This window comes from Suncus etruscus, chromosome 4, assembly GCF_024139225.1.
Source record: "Suncus etruscus isolate mSunEtr1 chromosome 4, mSunEtr1.pri.cur, whole genome shotgun sequence".
NCBI lineage: Eukaryota > Metazoa > Chordata > Mammalia > Eulipotyphla > Soricidae > Suncus > Suncus etruscus.
In genome coordinates, this window is record NC_064851.1 from 160,505,881 (window position 1) to 160,529,920 (window position 24,040).

Consider the following 24,040-nt stretch of genomic DNA (forward strand, 5'->3'; position numbering starts at 1 on the left):
CTCGGGCCCCAGCAGCCAACTTTGGAAATATAGAATCTCTTTAGCTTCATAGTGGCCACAGAAACTTCATATTTGTGGAGATTGGTGTTGGTTGTGCTGTTTCAAAAGCATCATCCTTGGAGAGTAGATGGAGACTGGAGCTTACCTCAGGTTATTTATTCTCTTTCACTCTCATTTATTGCTTCAGTTTCAGCATGTTTACTTATTTCTGCCCTGATGGTGAACAACAGTCAATGGGATATTTCCCCTTTTGAAAGTAAATTATGGAAGAAAAAAAAAAAAAGAAAACAGCCCCTGGAATCTTTGCCCTCATCCAAATGTTTAGGCCTGTTCAGTATCATCGGTAGAAAATGCTGAGTCTTTCTTTTTAAAAATGTGTTCCGGCTGTTTCTTTTATTTCTTTCTTCCTATTTTTCATATAATCTGCCACATGACAAATTTTAAAGTGACAAATGGCTAGGAAATACTATAGTGGTTAGAATATATGCCTAATGTGTCCCTGACCTGTATTTTTCACTGGCACCATATGCTTTTCTGAGCACTGTAGGGTACATCCATGGAAGCTTCCAAGCACCACCAGGATGGCCCAAGTAATCCTCAGAACTGCTATACCTGAGAAGCATTGCATTCTCAATGCCCTTGCATTGAATTATGCACCTTATTAACCAGATATCACTGGGACTGGGACCAGGCACCTAGCTTTCTCTCCAAAAGAGCAAACAAGCATGGTATAAGCAAAGATGCTCTTGGTAAGTGTTCACTGTATAAGGAAGGTGGTTTTCATAGCAGGGCTTTGACAATAAAGGAGAAAAAGATTCATAAACATGATAATCCTGAATATGAGACTGAAATTTTCACAGAAATAATTGGGCCAGTAAGTAATGCAAACCAGGATGAAGGTCCCATGCAGCACAGGGCTTTGGTCTGCAACAGACGATGAGAACTTTCCTGCTCCAAGGAAAAAGCCCCAGTCACACAGAGGCAGGGAAGCTATGGGTTTGGATGATTCTGTTTAAATCTTTCTCCAGCATCTTAGTTCCTCCAGGATGGAGAGAAAGCTCATATGAGGGTGTCCTCCTCCTCATATCCAGAGTATCCCTAAGGCCAGTCTTCCCCATGTCCCTGGCGCCATTTCTCTGCAATATCAGAGGAGGAAATAATTGCCCCCTCTGAGACTTCATGTGTCAAGATGAGAAAAATCAATTTCCATCACCCAAGGGCCTACAGCTCCATGAGACCACTGAAAAGTCAGCAGCTGGCAGGCTGGCAACCCTGTGATACCTGAATCTTTAACAACCATTTTCACAAGAAAAGGGACAGAAATTATGAGTCCAAAGGCAACCCGTTCTTGAAGCATCTCTATCGGTCAGAGGGCAACTAAAATAAACCAAGAGAGGAATTTTCCTCTCCACTATCCTTTTCAGGGGTATTTACTGAGGAAACAAAACCAGAATGCACTCAAATGCCTGCTTGATGGAGAGAAACTTGCATGTGCTGAATCCATTAGAGAACTGTTCAATAACAGCGTTCCTTGGGAAAATATTGGCCTTGTCTCAGTTCCAAGTTCAGCGTCTCTGCAGGTTATCTGTTACATAAATGGCTGTGCTGGATGCAGGGTGGCTGGACAGAAATCACTGTTCTAATGGGTTTCAGCGTTTTCCACTTAGGTAGGAATTTCTCCTAAGGGCACTGCTGAACAACCCAGATCAGAGATGGACTTGAGGCTATTAAAACTGCTTATCAGCTAGAATAATAACCAGAAGACTGATGCTTGCATGAAGCAAATGCTTGACACACTGCTTTTCAAATAGGTCACTCATTTCCATAGTTTCCTTAAGTCCAGCCAAGCCCCAAACAGCATCCAACCAGTCATAGGAAGATACCCTCTTTGTTCTCGTCCACTAAGTTTTGAAATGATGGGAAACCCACTGGGAGTGCTGAATAAAGAAACGGGCATAAGAAGCAATCTTTTCTAAGATGAAGAATGTCAGCCACCCAGCTTACATACTCTTTCAGCCCTGCCATCCTTTTCTTCTTGGCTTTGGAGAATACAACCCAAATAAATGACGGGCAGTGTTTCCACTGACAGCTCAAATCCCTCATTGGGATTTCCATAAGCAAAGGAAATCAGGGACAGGAAACGATAATTCAGATCATTTGAAAATAAATATATTTTTGCTTTATATTGAATCTGATTTCTGAAGTGACCAAATTCTATTATTTGAAAAATTTATTTTCCCCTTCGAAAAAGCAACAAAAAAATGGAGAAGTCAAAGAGCAAATGCTTATTCAGTGGTACAGTTGTTTGGAGGACACTATGGCTGATGCTTAGTGGTATCAAATACAAAACAAATTAAAATTAGTTGGGTACACCTGATGATTCGCAGATGCAATGTCAGTTGAATCCTACAGTGTTAGGGCCTCTGGAATTGCTTGGCAATGGTCTGGGGCCCGTGTAGTGTCAAGGACTGATCTAGGGTCTGCAACATACAAGGCATGCACCTTAACTCTGCACTATCTCTCCAGTCTAAATGGAGTAATTAATTTAGTCAGTTATCACAGATCTTAAATGACCTTACTTTCATTTTTCATTCTATAGTTTTTTTCCCCTCATAAATTTAAATGAAGTGTGTATCCTTCCTCAAAGGGTTGGGTGAGATATTTCAGAATGCATTATTGGATAAAATTGCACAATGTCTTCTTCAGCGATATCAATGCCTCAGTAAACAAGCTACATAAATCATCTGCACAGATGTAGATAAAAGTGATCAGGCCTAGAAGTAAGAGGATCTACCAGTGGTCCTCAAACTTTTTAAATAGGGGGCCAGTTCACTGTCCCTCAGACCATTGGAGGGTCTGACTATAGTAAAAACAAAACTTATGAAAGAATTCTTATGCACACTGCATACATCTTATTTTGCAATGAAGAAACAAAACAGATACAAATACAATATGTGGCCCATGGGCCATAGTTTGAGGACCATTGAGAGATCTAGTGTTTGTTCTTTCAACCCTTAGATCACATTTAAGTTACTTAATTTTCTCTTCTTATCTCTATGGGGATTAAAATAACAGAAGCTAATGGTTGTTGTAGTTGAAATGACTTAGATAAAATCCAAAGGCCTGCTAACAGTACATCCAGAAAAAATCATATTTCAACATAGATAGAAACTGAACTTGGCATGTAATAAACTTATCCCTAAGATAAGTCCACTAAAGAAAGACAGTGGTAATATTCTTGAAGTCTACTTATTTGTATTCATGCTTAAAAAGGCCTATTCAATTGTTGACAACACCACAATTTACTGGGTTGGAAAAGTGTGTGAATCCAGGGGTAAAATTTTGTACAGGGGAAAAATTTCCATTGCCACAGAAAAATATATCACATATATTTTGTTACAGTGATGCTTTATTTTTAGAGACTATATTAAATTTTATATTTCTGAGATTTTAAATAGGTAATGTATACTCAAAATGATGATCAGAACAGATTGTTCATGTGATCCATTGGTAGTGATTCTAGAAGTATCTATTTTTACTCATTTGAGTTTCCTGATGGAAAGACTGGTTTTCAGTCTGAGACTAACTCAACTACTAGGCTCATTCATCTTTAACAAAGACACTTTTTCTTTTTAATACTTGCTTCAAGAAAATGTATTGTTTTTCCTTCTAACATCAACAAGTATTTATAGAGAAAATCAGAAAGATTAAAAACATACACACAAGTGACAAAAGAGAGAACTAATAGAAAGAGGTTATGAGATGGTTTTTTTCAAGATCGTCTTATCCATTTCTTCACCAAAATCCAAAATTGATATCAAATCACGTGAACAGTTTTGTACTTTGCATTTTAATTTAATATTACATAATAAAATGTGAATTTTCCTATGAAATTCCATCACATAAATGAAGTATATCTTATTCAGTATTTTATCATGAGGGAACTTGTTTAAAACATTTTTTTCATTAAGATGAATATCATTGTTTATAAATATCTAAACATTATCTTTGGTGATTTCTTAAGTTTGGATTTTGATGAATTGAAATTATTTTGAAACTGTACACAATGTAACTAAATGTCTTAATACCTGGCCGAAGCAACCAGCATAATGAATAAGGCTTGGGAAATCCTTTGAGCAGCTCAGTTCTGCAATGGCTTCCGTTTCACTCACCATCCAGCGGACACACTCCAACTGACTGTTCTATATTTGTTTATTTAAAATAAAGACATTGAAAAAAAGAAGAAATTCAATATAATTCAGGTTTCTAAAAAACACCTCCTAAGCATTCATTTTTCCAAGGGAAGAAATGCATGAATTTGGGCTTTTATAACTGGATTATTTTGTTGACAGTAAAAATGTGTCACAGAATATTCCTAATATGTTATTTTCAAACAATTTACTTTACTGCAGTATAATTTTACTGAGGAATAATTTTCACACTATGAAATATTATCCTTTTAAGTGTACAGTTTGGTGAATTTTAATAAACACGCACTACAACTTCCATCCAACTAACTTTTGCATCTCCTCTCCCCTGTCCCAAACACTTTTACTCCTTTGCTCTCAGTCTCTTTTGCCCCAGTTGACCTGGGATAGGATTTTATCACAACAGAGAATGGGCTCTTCTCTCTTTGACTTCTTAAACTCATTATAATGCTTCTGAAATTAATCTAAGCCACTGCTTCCTTAGTATTTTTTACATTTTTATTGTTGACAAGTATTCCATAGTGTGACTATCACACAATTTGTTTATTCTTGAACTTTTAGAATGAGCTCGTTCCCTTAAGAAGTCAAAAATTAGGATTTCCAAAAGAAAGCAAGACAAAAATCTACTATCTTGGCTCAAATACTTCCTTCTTGACCAGTACCTTCTCTAACTCTGGAACCACAGTTCCTGAATTCCCAAAGCAGGAATACAATTGTAACTTCATAAACTAGAGACTAAGACTCAGAGATTGAAATGGATTTAAACCCTAAAGTCACCACTTTGTTCCAAAATCTGAGCATGTGGCTTCTCTTCTCAGATACTCAATATTTTTCTCCTCTGTAAAATAACAGAGAATTGTAATCACCTCATAAAGATGATATAAGAAGATTAAATGAGACAAAGCATACAAACTTACTGAACACAGCTACTTGTCCAGTATTGGAAGGTTCTCTGAAATGTTCCCTATAATTCTGTGTGACAAATGAGACTCTCAACTCCCTTCCTGTTTGCACAGGTGGAGTCTCAACACCAAAGAAAATGCTACTGTAGAGGAATTTAGGATGCTCCTCTATCAAGATAGAGGAGGCAATATGTTCTTCTTTCATGTATTAGTGTTTGGATCAATGGGATTCCAAATAGTCACCTCTAACTATTCGCACAATGAGGCTATTCTCTATTTTTGGAGTCACTGGCATGGTCAAGTATGTGAATAACTTCCAGTGCCCTTCTCAGATCCCTCTCCTGCCTCTGCTTAGGAAGCCTGATCCGTAGTAGTTAGAGTTCCCTAACCCCAATCCCTGTTTCCTGATTCTGGTTGTGTTTGGTTTAAGCAGAATAGCAGAAGGCCAGTAAAGAAGAATGAGTTTGTGGTTCCTGCAGCTCCAGTGCTGTCCTCTAATAAAGTCCCCACAAGTCTAAGGCCCAACAGCCTTGACCAGTGTCTCTTCAGCTAGCTTTATCAGATGGCAATTTATGCTCTGGCTGTCACTGACCCAGGATACTGCACTTGATTCTATGGGGCTCCTCTATGCATCATCCACTTTCAGTGTTTATGATCTTCACCATAGACTTTCCTTAATTGGAAGCATGTCTAATAATTCCTATAGGATGAAAAGGAAACTGATAAAATATCCAAATTCCCAATAAAGAAAGAAATGGGGACTGTATTTATTTATTATTACTTTGCTGAATCTTTCCGAAAGAGCACTCAGTTATGCCCACTGGATCTAGGATTGGGTATCCCAGAAAGCGCCTGACCTCACCTTGATAGGACTTTTGGTCTGGGGGAGAGATGTTCTGAAGCCTCAGCTTGACTGAAAACCCCCTTTTCTCAGATATCTTTTCATTTGATACCTTATCTCTAAGTCTGCTTCCTGTCAGTCAAGCCATATTATCTGACACCTTCTACCACATCTGTTTGTCTTTTCTGCCTGTGGGGCTCTGAGACCTGTGTTTAATGAGTGAAACGGATCGGTTAAACAGCACTGATCAGTTACTGTGTTCAACACAAGGTCTTGAAAGGGAAGAATTATGGTTTCTTAGAATTACCTTGACCTCCTCCATGCCACCTACGCACACTGAATAGATTAGGGGAGGACATGAGTAGGGACTGGTTTCCAAAAGAGGATGGCACTTATTATCAAGGTCTGCATTCCCTGCTTTTGTACATTCTAAACTGAATGATGGAAGAGTACCTTTTTCATTTCTCTAATCAAAGTACAGAAGTATGAAGAAATAGAGACCTCAAATCTACAACTAAAGTCTATGACATGGATATTCTTTTTTTCATTAAAATAAGTGAAAATTGGGGCCGGGGAGGTGGCACTAGAGGTAAGGTGTCTGCCTTGCAAGCACTAGCCAAGGAAGGACCGCGGTTCGATCCCCGGCTTCCCATATGGTCCCCCCAAGCCAGGGGCAATTTCTGAGTGCTTAGCCAGGAGTAACCCCTGAGCATCAAGCGGGTGTGTCCCGAAAAACCAAAAAAACAAAGTGAAAATTAGGGTCAGGTTGGTTTTATTTTGGGTTAGATTAGGGTCAACAGTGCTCAAGGCTTTCTCCTATTTCCATTCTCAGAGATATCTCCTGGAAGTGCTCAGATGTTGGACTAAATGGTAAATGTGTAAATGGTGTTGGAGATTGAACCAGGGCAGCCTCTTGCAAGTCAAATGTCCTACAAAGTGTTCTGTCTCTCCCATCAAATAAACTTATTAACTTTGTATGCTGAGTTCATGATGGCAGTCCTCAATGACAGGAGGGGAATGAAGAAACATTTAACATGATCATGATACAAGTTTGTCCCCAGCAATAGCTGAATAGCACAACAATTTTTTATGTACCTTCCTATTCAGCAGAGCATATAAAGAATAAAAGTTTGATACAACTAATGGGATATATTTAAAATATATAATGAACAGATAATATTATAAATACTATAACAATATTAGTGATATCACAAGAAATGCCAATGCTTATTGATATTGCAAAAATGTGGCATATTAACTGACCTATGCTTGATGATGATCAGCAACATACTCTCTCTTCCCACTAATCTTAGTATCTGACATCGTGTCACTGACAACCTCTTGCCTTGTGCACTAGGCTCACAGTTTTTTGTTTTCATTTTTTTATTTTGGTTTTTGGGACACACCTGATGATGCTAAGGGGGTTACTCCTGGCTATGTGCTAAGAAATCACTCCTGGCTTGAGGAATTAATGGGGGATCGAACTGCGGTCCCTTCTAGGCTATGGGGCCCAAGGCAGACACCTTATTGCTCCTGCCCCTTCTTTCTGGTTTTTTTTTTTTTTTAGGCTCTCAGCGTAAGAAATGCCTAATTATACCACCAGCACCTAACATACTGCCTGGTGGTATGTGAGTTCTGTTGAGATCAGCTATGCAGAACCTTGACTCCACACTTAATTTCTCTTCCTTACTTGGAGTGCCTTCCTGCACTCCAACTCTTAATATGACATAGCTGCCTTCATAGTGTAGGGGAACCTACCCAGGATGTATTTCTAATTTTATCCAAAGTATTTCCTATATTTTTAAATAGCCTATTGGGTAAAGTTAAATGAAATAGAAAACAATTGTTTTATTCATGAAACTATTGAACTGTAAGTAAATTAAGGAAAACAAAGGGCCAAGAAATAGCTCAAAGAAATGGAGCACATAATTTACATGTGAATGCACCAGGTTCAATCCTTGAGCACTTTTGGGAATAACCCCCCAAAGCAAAAAATACATAAATAGAAGAAAAATAAACAAATTGCAGCTATAAAATTTATATCTGTATATATAAGATATTTAAGGGTAGGCTAACAATTGCTTGCTTTTCAAGTGTAACTTGTTCTCAAGTGAACTAATTCAGAAGTCAATTTTTTTTTTTTTTTTTGGTTTTTGGGCCACACCCGGTAACGCTCAGGGGTTACTCCTGGCTATGTGCTCAGAAGTTGCTCCTGGTTTGGGGGACCATATGGGACGCCGGGGGATCGAACCGCGGTCCGTCCAAGGTTAGCACAGGCAAGGCAGGCACCTTACCTTTAGCGCCACCGCCCGGCCCCAGAAGTCAAATTTTTAACTCGCAACTTTCTCTAGTAAATTTCCCTGTGATTCCATTTAGAAAACATGATATGTAGCTTTTAGAAGGTATAACTATTGTGTAAAGCAAATTATATTTGTGAAGTATAGATGTGTTTTATTTCCCTCTACTTCATTTCTGGCTTCTTAATAAGTTCCACTTTTATCTACCAAAATTTTAAAAGTAACTTGAGTTTAATTTCTAATTTTCTAGAGATGTGTTACAGAGGCACTGACTGCATGCTTTTGAAGGGCATTATTTACTGTATGTTTCAAAATAGCACACACCATCCTTTGCAAGACCTGTGCTCAAACTCAGTACTAATCTTACAAAGGACTAATCCAAGAACCATTTAAGTTTCTGATATAAGCCATTAGAAGCTCACTTTATTATTCAAGACATGCCTGGGTGCTATCATCTCTTCCACACCATTCATTTACTTTGCTCATTATACTCATGTTTAGGAGACAATGGTCTCAGAACCGGGTGTAGTTAAGAATCTAAATTGCCTTCATCTGGTTAACAAGTTCTTAAACCCACTCTAGATCATGAACTTTACCAACTGATCTGAAGGGCACCTCCACTGCTTCCTAAGCAGAAAAGGAATCTCACTCTCTCCAGGCATTGGATACTGAAATGACTGATGTCCTAAATGGAATTTGTTTCTGTGCTGGCATATAGTCCTTGACTTTCTCCATTCTAAACACTATATAACTCAGAGTTCTTGAACCTTTTTATCTACCTGTGAAACTGTCCATGGACTGGCAGTTCAACCGATGCTTTTCAACCTTTCTAAACTGAGGACCAACACTGATCCATAGGCATAGTGGTTGACGGCCACTGCTCTATCTCACTCAGAATCTTGGAAAAAGAGAAACCCAACTCAGAGCTGGGCAACGTCCACTGCCCACCTTTATGGCCAGACCTGCAGGAGTCAGCTTCTCAGCATTTCGCTCATTGAGACAATCTTCTCCCATCAATGAAGTGAGGTGCTGCAGACACTCAGCATGACCTTGAGATGCCGCAACATGTAATAGATTATTTCCGTTCTCATCATGGATTTTGTCTAGGTTGTCAGCAGCGAGGTGTGGCTGTACAAAGGCAAGATTAGAAAATTTAGTCTGTAAGTCAGAGTGAGGTTTAGAAACAGGGTGACCTTCCAGAAGCTCTCGTGTTAGCCATGGGGAGCTAAAAAAGAAAAGTCAGAATTCTTTGCTGTGAGTGCTAATGATTTTCATGGCTATGTTTTTGGTATATGTGCTCAGATTAAGAACATGACTTTTCAAAAGGGATATAGCTTTCGGCAAGGCATGCAACGAGGCCCAGCCAGGACTCTGCAGAGGTGCCAAGTTGGCTTTGTGAAACACTGTGAGGATGGCTACAACAGCTGGCAGTTTCCCTGTCTGTCTCTTTCACTTAGCTGCCAAGTTCTGAACATTGCCACCCAATGTTTTGCTCTTTGTGGTGCCTTTGCTAAATGATTGAACAATTGCTCCCAACCATCCATTTTGTCCTTAACTGTGAACTGGCTCTAACTGGAAGCCCTCTGGATACTATTGCTCCCGGTGCTTCATGGGAGCACTTGGATACTTCTTTCCCCCTCTGTCCCCGCAAAACTAACTTCTGAGGCTATTTAGCAGTTTTCCTTGGCCTGCAGTTTCTTGATTTTTTGATGCAGTTTTGTCACCTCAGTATGAACTAGCAGATAGAGACTATTGGGTAGATTCAAAGGGAGTGTCCTTTGAAAAACATTCACTACGAGGACATGAAAGAACAAAACTGAAGAGTAAATAATAGAAGATACAGGGGGCCAGAGCAATAGCATAACAGGTAGGGTGTTTGCCTTGCAAGTGGCCGAACCAGGTTCAATTCCCAGCATCATCCCCCAAACCTGCCAGGATTAATCTCTAAGTGCTGCCAGGTGTGCCCCCCTCAAAAACAAAACAAAACCTAGGAGACATAGAAAAGATATTTTAAGGAAGGAAAATAAAGATTTAGAAAAGTGTTTAATCATGTAATAATATTTGTATAATAGGCCAAGTGCATCATACTTATTGATGCAAGATTTTACCCTAAATGGAACCATATAACCAAGATAGTATGATTTTCTTGAATGAGACTTCAATATATATTACAGTATCAGCCCAGGCCCAGGGCTGTTTTATCCCAGTTGGAAGCTATAAAAGAACAATGCAGGGAGAGGGAGTGATTTCAGAGCAGCTCTCTGGGAGCCTAAGCAGAACAGACTTTTCGTAAATCATCTTACTTTGTGTTTAGAGTCTTTGGAAAAGCTTCTTCAGGCTCCCAAGACATGCAGAACTGGAACTAAGTAGAAACCTTTGTGTGGGTCAGAGGGCAATCAAGCTCCAGCGTAAGCATCTATCCCTTCCAACCTGCTAGTCCAACTCTTTTGAATAATGATCAGGATTAAACAGAAGTCTCTCTGTTCATGAATCTGGCAGCCCCTGCTGCCCCCTTCCTCAAGCAAGTGACATCCCCAAAATAAGTGAAAGGGGGTGAGAACCATCTGAAAAGCAGAAAGACATTAAGATTCAAGCTAAACAAAGGGCTGGGCTTTCTTTGTTTTGTTTTTGTTTTATTATTAAGTGTTTTTATTCATTGGATTCATAGAAAGTTCAAGCAGAGTAACATAGCCTCTATAGCCATTTGTATTTCACTATATTAAACTCCAAAGCTTTATTTTAAAACCCAGAGGTTGGGGTATAGCTCAAAGTAGTGCAATTGCTTTGCATGCAGAAGTCATGATTTTGGTCCTCTGTACCTCCAGGATCTCTTTGGCCCTCTGTACCTCTGAGTACAGAGCTGGGGTGTACATCCCAAGCACTATGGCTGTAATCCCAGATAATATTAAATCTACAAATCACAAAATCACATCACCCAACTAAAAAGACCAGTAAAGATAAAATAAGAACAGATGCATTATCATCTGATAAAAGTGGGGTGTCTAATAATATTCTATGTAAGATTTGAGCTCCTACTTACCAGGAGAGAGATTTGTCCTTCTTTAACTATGTTCAAAATGCTTTTTGCTTTTTTCAGACACTCGTTCCTTTCTTCTGGGCTTTGGGAGCTGGCCCACTTCATGCCAACCACCTGCTCCTCAGATTTGGGGTCTGTGATTGAGGATGACAGCTGGAAGGTCTTGAGCTGGCAGTCTGGCATCACCCTTTCACCTTTTTGACTGTGGAGTTCATTAAAGGTCTTGTTCAAGAAGTCCCTACTCTGATTCTCAGGATTCTGTATAGAGCCCTTGGGTTCCTCAATGGGGAGTTTTTGCTGGTCTCGACCAAGGGCTGAGGCCTTTCTATGGTGAGGACTTGCCATGGGAGAAAGAACACAGAAGGGTGTCATACTGGATGGCGAACTCTCAGTGCTTCCTGGGGAGCTGGCTTTGCTGGAAAGGCCATTGATGGTGGAGCATAGACCCAAAATTCGTTTTTCTGAAGTGCCCTTGGGAAGAGAGGTGAGCTGCTGACTAGATTTAATATAAGGCACGTCCAGAATCTCATCCATGTCCAGATCATAATGCTCCAGCTCCCCCAGTAATGTATTGGACTCAGCACTTTTACTTTGGAGACTGCCATCTCCATCTCCAGGGCTGAGCTCTTCAGGCTGGGGGGCAGACTCTGAACCCCCTCCTTTCTGATACTCTGCCTTCTGGTTCTTCTGGTCATCACTTTCATTGCTCTCCAAGGTCTCTGGTTGGTGCTTGAGAGGGGAGACACGTTTCACAGGCCGGAACTTGCTGTAGACATCAGCAATGCCTGTAGGCTTGGTAATGAGAGTGGAGACCCCACAGGTCCAGCTAGAGCTTGAAACTGGAAAACCAACACAGAGATAGATGGTTACACAGAGACATTGGTAATATCATGGTGGTTCAGGGAGGCATGTACTGTCCCTTTGGGTTTTGCCCAGGAGGAGGGTTAATGCAGAAAGAACGTATGGGTGCTGAGAAAGGGAAGATGTGATATATTGGCTCAAATATGATGATGATGCATGTCTATATTTACTTATATTTTTAGATTTGGGGTCACACCCAATGGTGCTCAGGGCTTACACCTAGTTCTGTGTAGATGGATCACTCCTGGTGGGCTACGGGGACCATATGGGATTCCATGGATTGAACCTGGGTCGGCTGCATGCAAAACAAAGGCCCCTATACTGATAAAGTGAATTCAAGTGGCAAGAATGGGAAAAGCAGGAGGATAAAGAGAACAAACCAGAACTAAGTGAGGTTTCTCCCCTGGATAGTCACACATTCCTGGCACTGTTTCAACCCATCTCACTATACTGAAAAACAGAATTGGTGGATAAACCCTTCCAAGAGAAAGGAACATTCCCACCAGTGTAGGGAAAGAATGATACAAACACATGCATGCACTCATGGAGACATACCCACATGTATGTACTCTGGAAGCTTGAGATACGTCAGAGAAAGAAGGGGTTAATTATTTAATATTTGGTAAACTGCAACAGCATTTGATTGAGTAGAACTCCTGATGAATGAGGACAAGAAGAGAAAGGAATCGGGTGTTTAGAAGTGTATTCACGCTGGAGAAAAGCCAATAACTCAGTTCCCCCCATGTAGACTGAGGGTATTAGTCAACTATCTTCTGGGGCATTTCTTGTTTTTCTGATATACAAGATGCAACTTTGTATTCTCACCCTTCAAAATAGAACTTGCTCTTTAATAATAAAGGTCCAGGGAGAGAGAGCTCAGTGTGATCCTTGTGGCACAACTAAGTGTGCAAGCCCTGGCAAGAGGTCAAGGTCACAGTGCAAGATAAGTTTTCAAGCATGGGACCCTGGTTATCACAACAAAGGGAAATGGAAAGGAAATAAAAATCTAGAGACCAAGAGGAGGACTGGATGCTGCAAACGGAAGAAAAAGGTGTAGAGCAGTTATTTTTTCTTACTCAGCACAGCATACATAGGGACAAGAAAAGTGACTTTTGGGAGGAAGGGAGGATGTTGATAGGTTGATAGGGAGTATTAAGTGAAAGAGCTAACCACATCTGGAGGGAGGATAAGAAGTCTTTACTCGTCCATTCAGCTTCATGTAAAAGGGTGCTTTGGTCCACTTCTCAGAATACAATATAGACTCCAAGCTTCCACCCTGGGAGAATATTAATGTCTCAAAAAGAAATGGATTGTCTCACCCCTTCCACTTCATTCACACCATTCCTAGTCAACAGATATTTAAGGACTTGCCTTCTAAGGAGAGACTCCTCCCCACTCCACTCCATCCCACCCCTCACCTAGCTTCTCTAGCCTCGGAAGGCTCTTGTGAAACATAAGTAGAGAGGAAGGTGGAAACCCAAAAGCACCCTATGTCTGTTATTTGCTACTTGACACAACCAAGAACTAAATGAGCCTGAGTTGGACATGTACTCAGGTTTGTATCTTCTTCAACTAACGTGATTCTTGGGGTTGTGTTAATATACAAAAATCAGAAAGAGTTACAAAATTTAGATCATTGGTCATTCTTTCTCCTGTTAGGGTGTGTTCTAAAATGATTCAGACACTCTGGAAATAATCTAAAAGGGGTTAGAACTATCTTCTAAGCTGGAATGCTATATTTGTGTCAGTTGTTCAATCCTGAAGCAGGTCACTGTTTTGTGTGGGCTTTTAGAGACTGCACTAAATGATCTCCCTTCAAGCCTTTCCTGCTCGAGCAGTTTTTTTTAGTCATTCAGGCTCTTTGCTCACAGGCCCATGTGTAGTGCAGGGGATCTAACTGGCACACACTGTGTGCAAGGTAAGTGCCTTAACTCCTGAACTCATTCTCTGACTCCGAACTCTGATATTTTTGAAGAAGGAACACCATACACTGTGAAGGGAAGCCAGGATTCTGTTCAGGAAGGAATAGGTATTAAGAGGGAATGTTCCAGAAGGAAATGAAGTTATCAGCACGGTTCTAAGCTGCTGCTTCTCTTCCCTTTTGTTGGCTAGATTTCTGAATTGCATAGAGATCTTGGCACAGAGCAGACAATTAACAAATACTAGCATTTGAATTTGAATCTCACTTTGCACAACTCATTAAATCTCTTCTTGAGTGCTCAAAATGCATCCATCTTGGGGATTTACAGCTTTACTTCACAGGGGACAAAAGTTCTGTTAATAAACTTGGAGGAGTGATAATCACCCAGAGAGCTGGGTTTTCTCAAGTTATTTATGAAATGTAAATATGCAAAGGCAAAGACTAATTCCACTTGGTCCATTATACATTTAAAAGTTTTTATTCTCATATGTCCCTTTTCCTTAAAAATATGAAGCTCTGAAAAATGAATGTCTGCCAGAAGTTTCTGCCAAGCTTTTCTCTCTCCCTTTCAGGAACACATGGTTACTTATTTAAAAGAGCAGAAAGATAATGGATAGAGTGTTTATACTATGTAAATGTACCATTCATTTTCTCCATTAATTTTTTGAAAAACTTCAAACAGAATGGGAATATACTTTTCTTGACATTTTTTAAATATATACTTATTATTGGGAATGGTACTGGCTAATATTGCCAATTACCTTGAGTTTTCAGGGGGAACGTCTTGGAAAATGTATATATCAGGATGTAATAAAAATGTAAGGCCATTACAGTGGGCCAATACAAGGAGTGTATTGTACCAATATATTTATGTATTGTAAAAGGTCGTGGGTTCAAAGGGCTGCTCTTTTATGTTGGCTTTATTTACATGTGAAATTTTTTCCAAGTGATACAGGAAAATGGATACCAGATGCTCTCCAGCTGTTTTGTTCTGACAGGAGCCATTAAGAATATTCTATGGAAATAGATTCTGTCTAAGTCTTATGAAAACACTTCTTTTCACAGAAGGGTCTAGAAATTGAAGAAGGGACTTCGATATTGGGTTTGTTGTCTGTTGGCTTATTCAAAAACCTATATTTCTTTTATTTTTTAGGCTGAATAAAATCCATGCTTTTTAGTCTGTGATTCTGAATACTGAGGGAAATTCCTGCTGAGGAAAAATAGCTTGTTTAACAGGTCTTTACCAGAATGTGCCTAAGATTACTACATCAAAGACTTGTGTCATATAGGCTTTATTTTATTTTATTTTTTTGTACACACAAAAGAAATAGCTCAGTGTATTACTTCTAAGCTGGGTGAATGTGTATCTTCAGAAGAAAACTATTAATATTTGGAAATATTTTATTTCCAATTTTAAAATTCAATAAAAATTTTACTCTTGAGGCCAGAGTGGTGGCACATTGGTGGGGCTCTTGCCTTGCACATGGCTGACCCAGGATGAACCTTGGTTTGATCCCTGGTGTCCCATATGGTCCCCCAATCTAGGGGCAATTTCTGAGCACATAGCCAGGAGTGACTCCTGAGCATCACTGGGTGCCCGAACCCCCCAAAAAATCACTCTTAATTTTTTATCCCAACACCCTTTTCTGTTGCAACAATTACACATGAAAATTATATATAATTATATAAATACTATCAAATGCATGCAAAGCACAGTTTTCCACTGAGTAAATCCTCAGAATCTTCACCTCCAAAAGTTTTCTTTATCCCCCAATTCTATTTGTAGAATAAATGAAAAACAAACAAACTGACAAACAACCTGGACTATAATTAACTATATAGAAGATTCTGAAGTTGAATGTATTTTCTGAAAATAATGCACCAATATTTCCCATTTTAATCTTGAAATCCTTGTTTTTTGTTATTGTTGTTTTGTTTTCTGTTTGTTTGTTTTTGGATCACACCTGGCAGCATTCAGGGGTTGCTCCTGGCTCTGTGCTCAGAAATCACTACTGGCAGGCACAGAGGACCAGACGGGATGCTAGGATTTGAACCACCCAGCTGTCCTGAAGGACTTTGTAAATCACAATAATTTCAATAAAACATTTTTTTTTAAATATGTAACTAGGGGCCAGGCGGTGGCGCTGGAGGTAAGGTGCCTGCCTTGCCTGCGCTAGCCTAGGACGGACCGAGGTTTGATCCCCCGGCGTCCCATATGGTCCCCCAAGAAGCCAGGAGCAACTTCTGAGCGCATAGCCAGGAGTAACCCCTGAGCGTCACAGGGTGTGGCCCAAAAACCAAAAAAAAAAAAAAAAATGTAACTAAAAGCAAGCTGCTTATTGCTATGGGTATGGAGTAAAGGGAAACCTTGCACACCATTGTTTGGAATATAAAGTAGTTCAGTGTTTAGGGAAAAAAGACTATACATATTAAAAAATAAAACTATCAGATCTCATTGTGATAAACACTAATTTGCACAAATTTTTGTATTGCTATATTTGTAAAAATTGTCATTACCACTTAAGTGTTTAAAAAGCAATATATGGGGCCAGAGTGATAGCACAGCAGTAGGGCATTTGCCTTGCATGCAGCTGAGCCAGGACAGACCAGGATTCGATTCCTGGCAACCCATATGGTCCCCCTAGTCTGTCAGGAGTGATTTCTGAGCTCAGATCCAGAGCACCATCGGGTGTGGCCTAGAAACAAAAACAAAACAAAAGCAAAAAAAGAAAAAAAGCAAACAAGGCAATATAAATTTTGTTATTTTATGCCTGTCAAGGGTGTAGGCTTATGAATGGGAATCCAGGAACAATGATGAAGGAAATTTTATATTTGTGGCAAGATTAGTCTTGAAATAAATGTGTTAAATGCAACTACATAATACATGGTCTTTAAATAATTCATTAAGAAAAACATTGGGGGGTAGGGGAAAAAAGAAAAACAAATAATTTGCCAAATCTACGCCTAGCTATCTATCTGAAAAACAAAAATATACCAATCTGAAAATATACATGCATGCCTATATTCATTGTGAAGTGATTTACAATAGACAAGATTTTTTAAAACTTAAAATATCCAACAACAGGTGAGTGATTAAGAATGTGGTACATAAATAATACATTACTACTTAGCTATAAGATAAAGATCTTGCTGCAACATAAATAGAATGGTATGGGATCATGTAAGTGAAATTAAGTCAGAAGCAGAATGATAAATACTGATTTCACTCACATGTGGAACTAAAGAAACAAAATAATGGAAATACACTCTTTGATGTGTTTCCAAGGAGTGATAGGAGAACTGAGGTTAACAAGTGGTGGAAGACCACTAAATTGCATGAAAGGAGACTGAGATGTGGATGTGATGTCGTAAACATCAAAATAAAGTGAACGTTTTTATCTTCTTAGAACATTGTCCATCTCAATAATTTTGAATAAAGTAAACTTTTATATAATCATACGAAGAGTATAAGCAGTTAAAATGCAAAGCAAAATAAATAAATAAATAAATAAATAACTTTTTATTAAGAGATCCCTAGATTTCAGGAGAGTAGCTATTTGTTTTTAAATGTTGTAAGTAAAATTCATTTACTTTCTCTTGAAAAATTTTATGGAGAGATGGTACAGTGGGTAAGACACTTTAGTGGCATGCAGTAAATCTGTGTTTGAGCTCCAGTTTCATATGTCTTATAAACATCTAACAGTGCTGTGTAATGGTATATAAGTATCGCCAAGATCAATGAGCCCAAAACAGACATATGACATGAGCACAGCCAGTTGTGCTCCTTTCTCAAATAAAAACTTTTTTAAAAGTTCTGTGACATAGCCAGTTGCATTTAAGGCTTAATCCTGCTCTGCACTCAGGGGTCAATCTTGATAGTGTTTGGGAGACCATATTGGTATTAGGGATCAAACATGGGTTGGTTACATGCACAAGATATGCCCTCCTCACAGTACTGTATGTCTGGCTTCCTTGTATTTTTTTTTTTTCATTTACCTGTTCAGTAGTCCCAGACCACTTCAATGCTAAACCCACCCTATCTGGAAAAACACTCTTTTATATTGAAAAATGACTTTATTTAAACACTGTCATTTACAAGGTTTCATAACACATTTCCCCTCCCCCCAGTTACAAAGTTGTTCATGATAGATTCTCAGTCATATATTGTACAACACTTTTTACCTGTGCATATTTCCCACATTCTTCATTGATGCTGCCTTTGAGAGAATTTCCTTTGCATCAGTTAGGTGAATTTTCTTTTCTGCATAAATGGAGGTCCTTATGAGATAACTACTCTCAGTTCTGACTTCTTGGAGGCAATAGCTCTAACTCTCTCATAATGTAGTTGCTTTTGAAGTCCAAACTCCTGATAATGCCTAGACTTAGAGTCAGACCTTAGAAGAAGGCTCTGTTGTGACTATCAATGTTCTTGTGTTTGTCTCACTTCCTCTGCTGAAACTTTCTTAAAAGCAACGTTTGTTTTTGAATCTATTGTGCATCCTACTCTCTAAAAGATACTGACCCTCAGCAGCTAAAGTATTTGAATGAGTGAATAAATGAAGAGAGGAGGGAAGTAGGGAAGGGATTAGAAAAGGGAGTGGGAAAGAGGAAAAAAGAAGGAGGGAATATGTTAGACTCGTCTTTCCCAAAGTGGATGAGGTCACTTATACGCCATGGGCATGAGAAACATCCAGATCTAGGAAACAATTTGGGGTAAGGGACATTTTCTTTTTGTTTAGAAAAAATATATTTTCAGGGGAAACACTGAGGAGGGGGAAATAGGTCTATAAGTATGGTAAATTTTGTAGCTAGACCAAAGAGGCAAATTAGAATCAATCAAGATAAATCTGTGATCAAAAATGGGTCATTTCTGTCACATTTGGGGCATGCCTAACTATGTTGAGTATTCCAAAGATGGAGTTAATGAGTTATCAAATATTTTCAGACATATAGAGGGAGCACTGCATACTGAAATATTTTACTAGATTTCCTACAATGCATCTTGATTTCCTCATCTGTATAATAAAGAAATCAGACTGCATGATTGCTAAGACCTAGTACACTTCTTAATTTCTCTGACTGCATGGAATGTCTGCAAATAACAGGGCTTTTTATTCTGAATGACTCAGTATGAAACACTATAATTCTTCTGGATCCATGTCTTTCAATAGATCCACACAAATTTGTAATTATGAGGCTAAGCTGATTGCTGACACAGAAAAACTCTTTGGCTCTTAGGACTGATAAATTAGTATTTTCTTAGGAAGATAATGTACAGTTTGGTGTTGCAATGGTGGATCTAATTTTCAAGACTAAACATCAACGTTGGTCCCAAACTGTCCATTTATTTTACTTCTAAATATGGAGTTAATATGTCTCTATTAGACATTAATTTTAGGCATCAAGAGAATAAAGGAGGCATGTCTTTGGGATCTACTACTATTTATTTTGAAGTAAAATGAATTTTTATTTCATTATAAACACAGGTATGGATTTAGCTATGCATGTTTATAAATGTCTTTAACAATACAAAATAATAAAACAATACTCCCAAGCTATAGCCCATTTTAATGTAGTCACTTTCAAACTCTCCCAAAAGTCAATTGTTCTGTTTTTATTTTATAGCAGTAGAGAAAAGCTATGTAAAACCAGAAGAACTAATAGCAGAGTCGAAAATTTCTTTTATTGAATGTGAGGGACTGATGGGCCCTTATTGCAAACATGGAAGGTTCTGTAAGAAGTGATGGGTAAGGTCAGAGAAATAGCACTATGGATCAGGATCTTGCTTTAAATGAGGCTGATCTTTTTTTGATCCCCATTATTCCATGAATCTGAACCCTGCCAGGAATGATATCTCAGCAGAGAGACAGTTCTAAGCTCTGAGAATAGCTCGGGTGGGCAAAAAACAAGAGCAACCTCAAAGGCACATGAAAAATTGTTTCATATCACTAATCATTGGGGAGCTGCAAATCAAAACAATAATGAGGTATCATCTCATGCCACAGAGGCTGGCACACATCACAAAAAAACAGAAACAAAAAACCAAGAACAACCAGTGTTGGCGTGGATATGGAGAGAAAAGACCTCTCTCTGCTGATGGGAATGCTATCTGTAAAACATATGAATATTGCTCAAAAAACTGGATATTGAGCTCCCATATGATGCAGCAATACCACTCCTAGGGATATTACCCTAGGGATACAAAAACACAATACAAAATTGCCCTCTGCACTCCTATGTTCATTGTAGCACTATTTATAATTGCCAGAATCTGGAAAAGAAAAACAAACCAGTGCTAGCTTCAGCAGCACATATACTAAAATTGGAACGATACAGAGAAGATTAGCATGGCCCCTGCGCAAGAATGACATGCAAATTCGTGAAGCGTTCCATATTTAAAAAATAGAAAAAGAAAAAGAAAAACAAACCAACAGGTTCCTGACAAAAAATGTAGCTAAAAAAATTCTGGTAGGAGCTGGAGAGATAGCATGGAGGTAAGGCATGAAGGACGGTGGTTCGAGTCCTGGCATCCCGTATGGTTCCCTGTGCCTGCCAGGGGCGATTTCTGAGCATAGAGCCAGGAGTAACCCCTGAGCACTGCTGGGTGTGACCCAAAAACCAAAAAGAAAGAAAGAAAGAAAGAAATTCTGGTATATCTACACAATGGAATACTACATAGCTGTTAGGAAAAATGAAGTCATGAAATTTGCCTATACATGGATGGATATGGAGACTATTATACTGAGTGAATAAGTCCAAAGGTGAGAGATAGACACAGGATAGTCTCACTCATCGGTTATATTTAAGAAAAATAAAAGATAGTATAAGAATAATAACTAGAGACAATAGAGATGAGGGCCAGAAGTACCAGCCCATGATATGAAGCTTACCACAGAAAGTGGTGAGTGCAGTTAGAGAAATAACTGCACTAACAATTACTATGACAATGGTAGTGTGAGAAAGAAATAGAATGCCTGTCCTAAAGGCAGGGGGTTGTGGAGGAGGGAACTTTGGTGGTGGGAAAGTTACACTGGTAAAGGATGATGTACATTGGATGACCGAAAACCAACCACTAACATTTCTGTAACCACTGTGCTTAAATAAAATAATTATTTTTAAATAACTGAGTGGAGAAACACAAATAAAAATGGATGGGGACTAGGGATTAAGTGGTCTCAGGTGCATTGGTGGAGTTATAAAAGGACAGAACTAAATATCCAAGCCAAAGTCAACAACAGTGGAACCAGGCAACCCACACTTTAATAATCTAAACTTAAAATGGACCTTTTATACTTCAGGCTGTATGCTTTGCACTCTGGGAATATTGGTGGGAGAGAGGTTGACACCAGTGGTAGGATTGAAGGACTTTGTAAATCACAATGGATTCAATAAAATAAAATTAAAAAAAACAAGAGCAACAATAAAAACAAAATGGTGGCAGATGACTTGAACCTTGACCTGGCAATATGAGGGAGGGCATGAAATCTGAGTGAGAACTTTTCTGAATGTGTTCTCCTACCATCTTTGGAGACAAGACTATAACTTGGTTTCTCAAAAAGGCTGAGTTAACTCTAGGCTTGCACTGTTTCTGGTGGTCCATACTGTTGAGAAGTGTAAATGTGCATATTTATAGAAAGTTAGAATGTATATATGTATAGAAAGTTCTCCTGGAGTTGCTTGCTTATCCCCTTCATTGATGCCCTAGATACTTTCTTAAGGGTCTTGTCAGACTACAGGAAGGGTAAGGAGACTTACCTTATTAAACATTTCTTAAAAATCAACCAACAACTTATATTAAGATGTTAAAATTCTATTACAAACTATTTCCCTGATCTGGTTCTAAGCTTCCTGACATGAAGTGGTCACCAAGTAGCTGTCCCAAGTGTGATGTTTGTGGTTCACTGTTCCCAGTTTTGCCCAGATCAACTCACCTAATGCTATCCCCTAATTTTGCCCCTTCTTTGTTGCACAAAGGCTTATACATAGATTCAGGGTTGAACTGCCTTGTTTCAAAAGGACACTTCTTTACCAAGAGGCAGATTCAATTATGGAATCAGTCTCAATATTTTGACAATTTAAAACCTTCTGGCTTCGAGAGTCCAGTTCCTGGCGAAACAGCAATTGATGGGTTAGCAAAAAGCACGTGATTATTCAGTCATCTGAAAAGTATGCTGCCTCCTCTCACAAATTAGCAAAAAAAAATATATGAAATTTGAGGGTAATGTTCACTTCAAGATTATTTGTTGGAAATTTGAGGGTAATATTCACTTCAAGCTTATTTGTCCATTCAGTATTCCACCTCCTTTCTGAGCTGGATGGTAGTGAGATATATATGGAGAGTGGAGACAGTGAAAAGCTATGGAGCAGAGAAGGTTGGAAAAGTAAAGTTTACTCAGTGGGGCTTCTGGACAGTATTGGCAAGCTCTGTGATGAGTTTTAAAAAAAAAAAAAAGTCCACATTTATCAGTTCTAACTGAAGGTGGCGATGTTTTACAGCATTGACCCGAAATTTGGGACAAAACACACCAAGCCCTGCTCCTTGGTAGGAGAGAAGCAGAAACAGATGGAGGTGGGTGAGGGGGCCTGTAAAACCCTGATCTCCCACCTTCCACACCCCCTCTGCAACTGATGGCTCCCCCCCCCCCCATACTACTTTATCCTACTTCCAAACATGAAGTTCTGGAGCCACTTCAGAAAAACAGCTTTAGATATTTAGAGAAAGAAAATGGGGTATATTTGTAGGGAGACAAAAATGCTCCCTGGCTGTTTTTTGGCTAAATGTGCCATGAATTCTGTTTTCCATGAGAAACTCTGTGAAGCCTACTCCAATCTTGTGAGGAACGTGCCTGAAAGACTCCGGTGTGAGAATGGGTTTGGGAGGAAGAGGATGCTCTGGCCAGCAGCCTTGTCTTTCTCTTGGAAAGGGGAAACACGTCCCCCAACACACAGGCTGGCTAAGCATGGTTCTGTGCTTGGACAGGCACCCAGGGCATGTGTGGGAGGGTCTCAGCTGGCTTGGGACAGGCTCTGCCTGAGGAGAGGAACTGGAGCCACATGCTTCTGTCCTCCTCACCCTAGGCCTGATTCCAAACACCACGAAAAGACTTCCATGTGCTTTTACCGTTTCTCCAAGTGATATTTCCTAATGGGAATTCTCATAAAATTTCCTCCACGAGGTACTTAAAAAAATCAGCCTTATCTCCCCTATCAGCATAAAATGTTGTATTTCTGGGGCTGGAGCAATAGTACAATGGGTAGGTTGTTTGCTGACCTAGGTTTGATCCACGGCATCCGACATGTCCTGTGAGCCCACTAGGAGGGATCCCAGAGCTGAAAGTAAGTTTTGAGCTCAGCCAGGGATGGCCTCCACCACCAAAAACAAAACAAAGAAAACAAAAATCAAACCTCTGTTCCTATAAACGAAAGGATCTAGGAGAGTAAAAGCAAGTATGGAGCTGTAGTTATATCCATGACAGTATACTTCAAGGGCGGAGGAACCCTATATATCTTAGGCCAGGAGAATTCCCTTTCTAATCTCCGCAATTTTTACTGTGCCTATGCAAAAAAAAAAAAAAAAAAAAAAAAAAAAAGCACTAATTAAATTCTTTTTTTTTTTCTTTAATTTTATTTTTAAAGGTTGTTGCCTGTGGGTTTTTTTCTCTTTTCATTTTCTTTGCTCTTCTTTCCCTTTTTTTTTTTTTTAACCTGTGCTTTGATTCGTCTCTATTTCAGGACCGTGGTTAGTGTTCGGCTGTTGTCAGTATTGCTGTGATGCTTCGAAAGTTTTTTATTTGTTTGTTTTGTTTTGTTTTATTTTGGGTTTGATTTTTCTTGTATTATTTTTATGTTTTCCTTCTTTTCTCCCTTTTTTTCTTAAAATGAGATTTATAGTCTCTAGAAGGACCCCTTACATTTTTTTTTGCTCATTTGAATTTTTGCCCCCCCCCCCCCGTTTTTTCTTTTTTTCTCTTCT

General features: G+C 39.1%; 1 protein-coding gene and 1 non-coding gene across 2 annotated transcripts in view; one reads left to right on the top strand and one right to left on the bottom strand.

The window, feature by feature from the left end:
- The window catches only part of SNCAIP (synuclein alpha interacting protein), a 101,589-nt gene that overhangs the window by 42,599 nt on the left and 34,950 nt on the right, over window positions 1-24,040 (bottom strand). Inside the window, 3 exon segments of the mRNA XM_049771389.1 lie at window positions 4,089-4,202; window positions 9,197-9,376; window positions 11,289-12,124. Coding sequence (XP_049627346.1) covers window positions 4,089-4,202; window positions 9,197-9,376; window positions 11,289-12,124 — 1,130 coding nt within the window.
- LOC126008412 (U6 spliceosomal RNA) lies at window positions 20,360-20,466 on the top strand. The gene has a single exon (XR_007495745.1). It is a non-coding gene; the product is annotated as a U6 spliceosomal RNA (small nuclear RNA).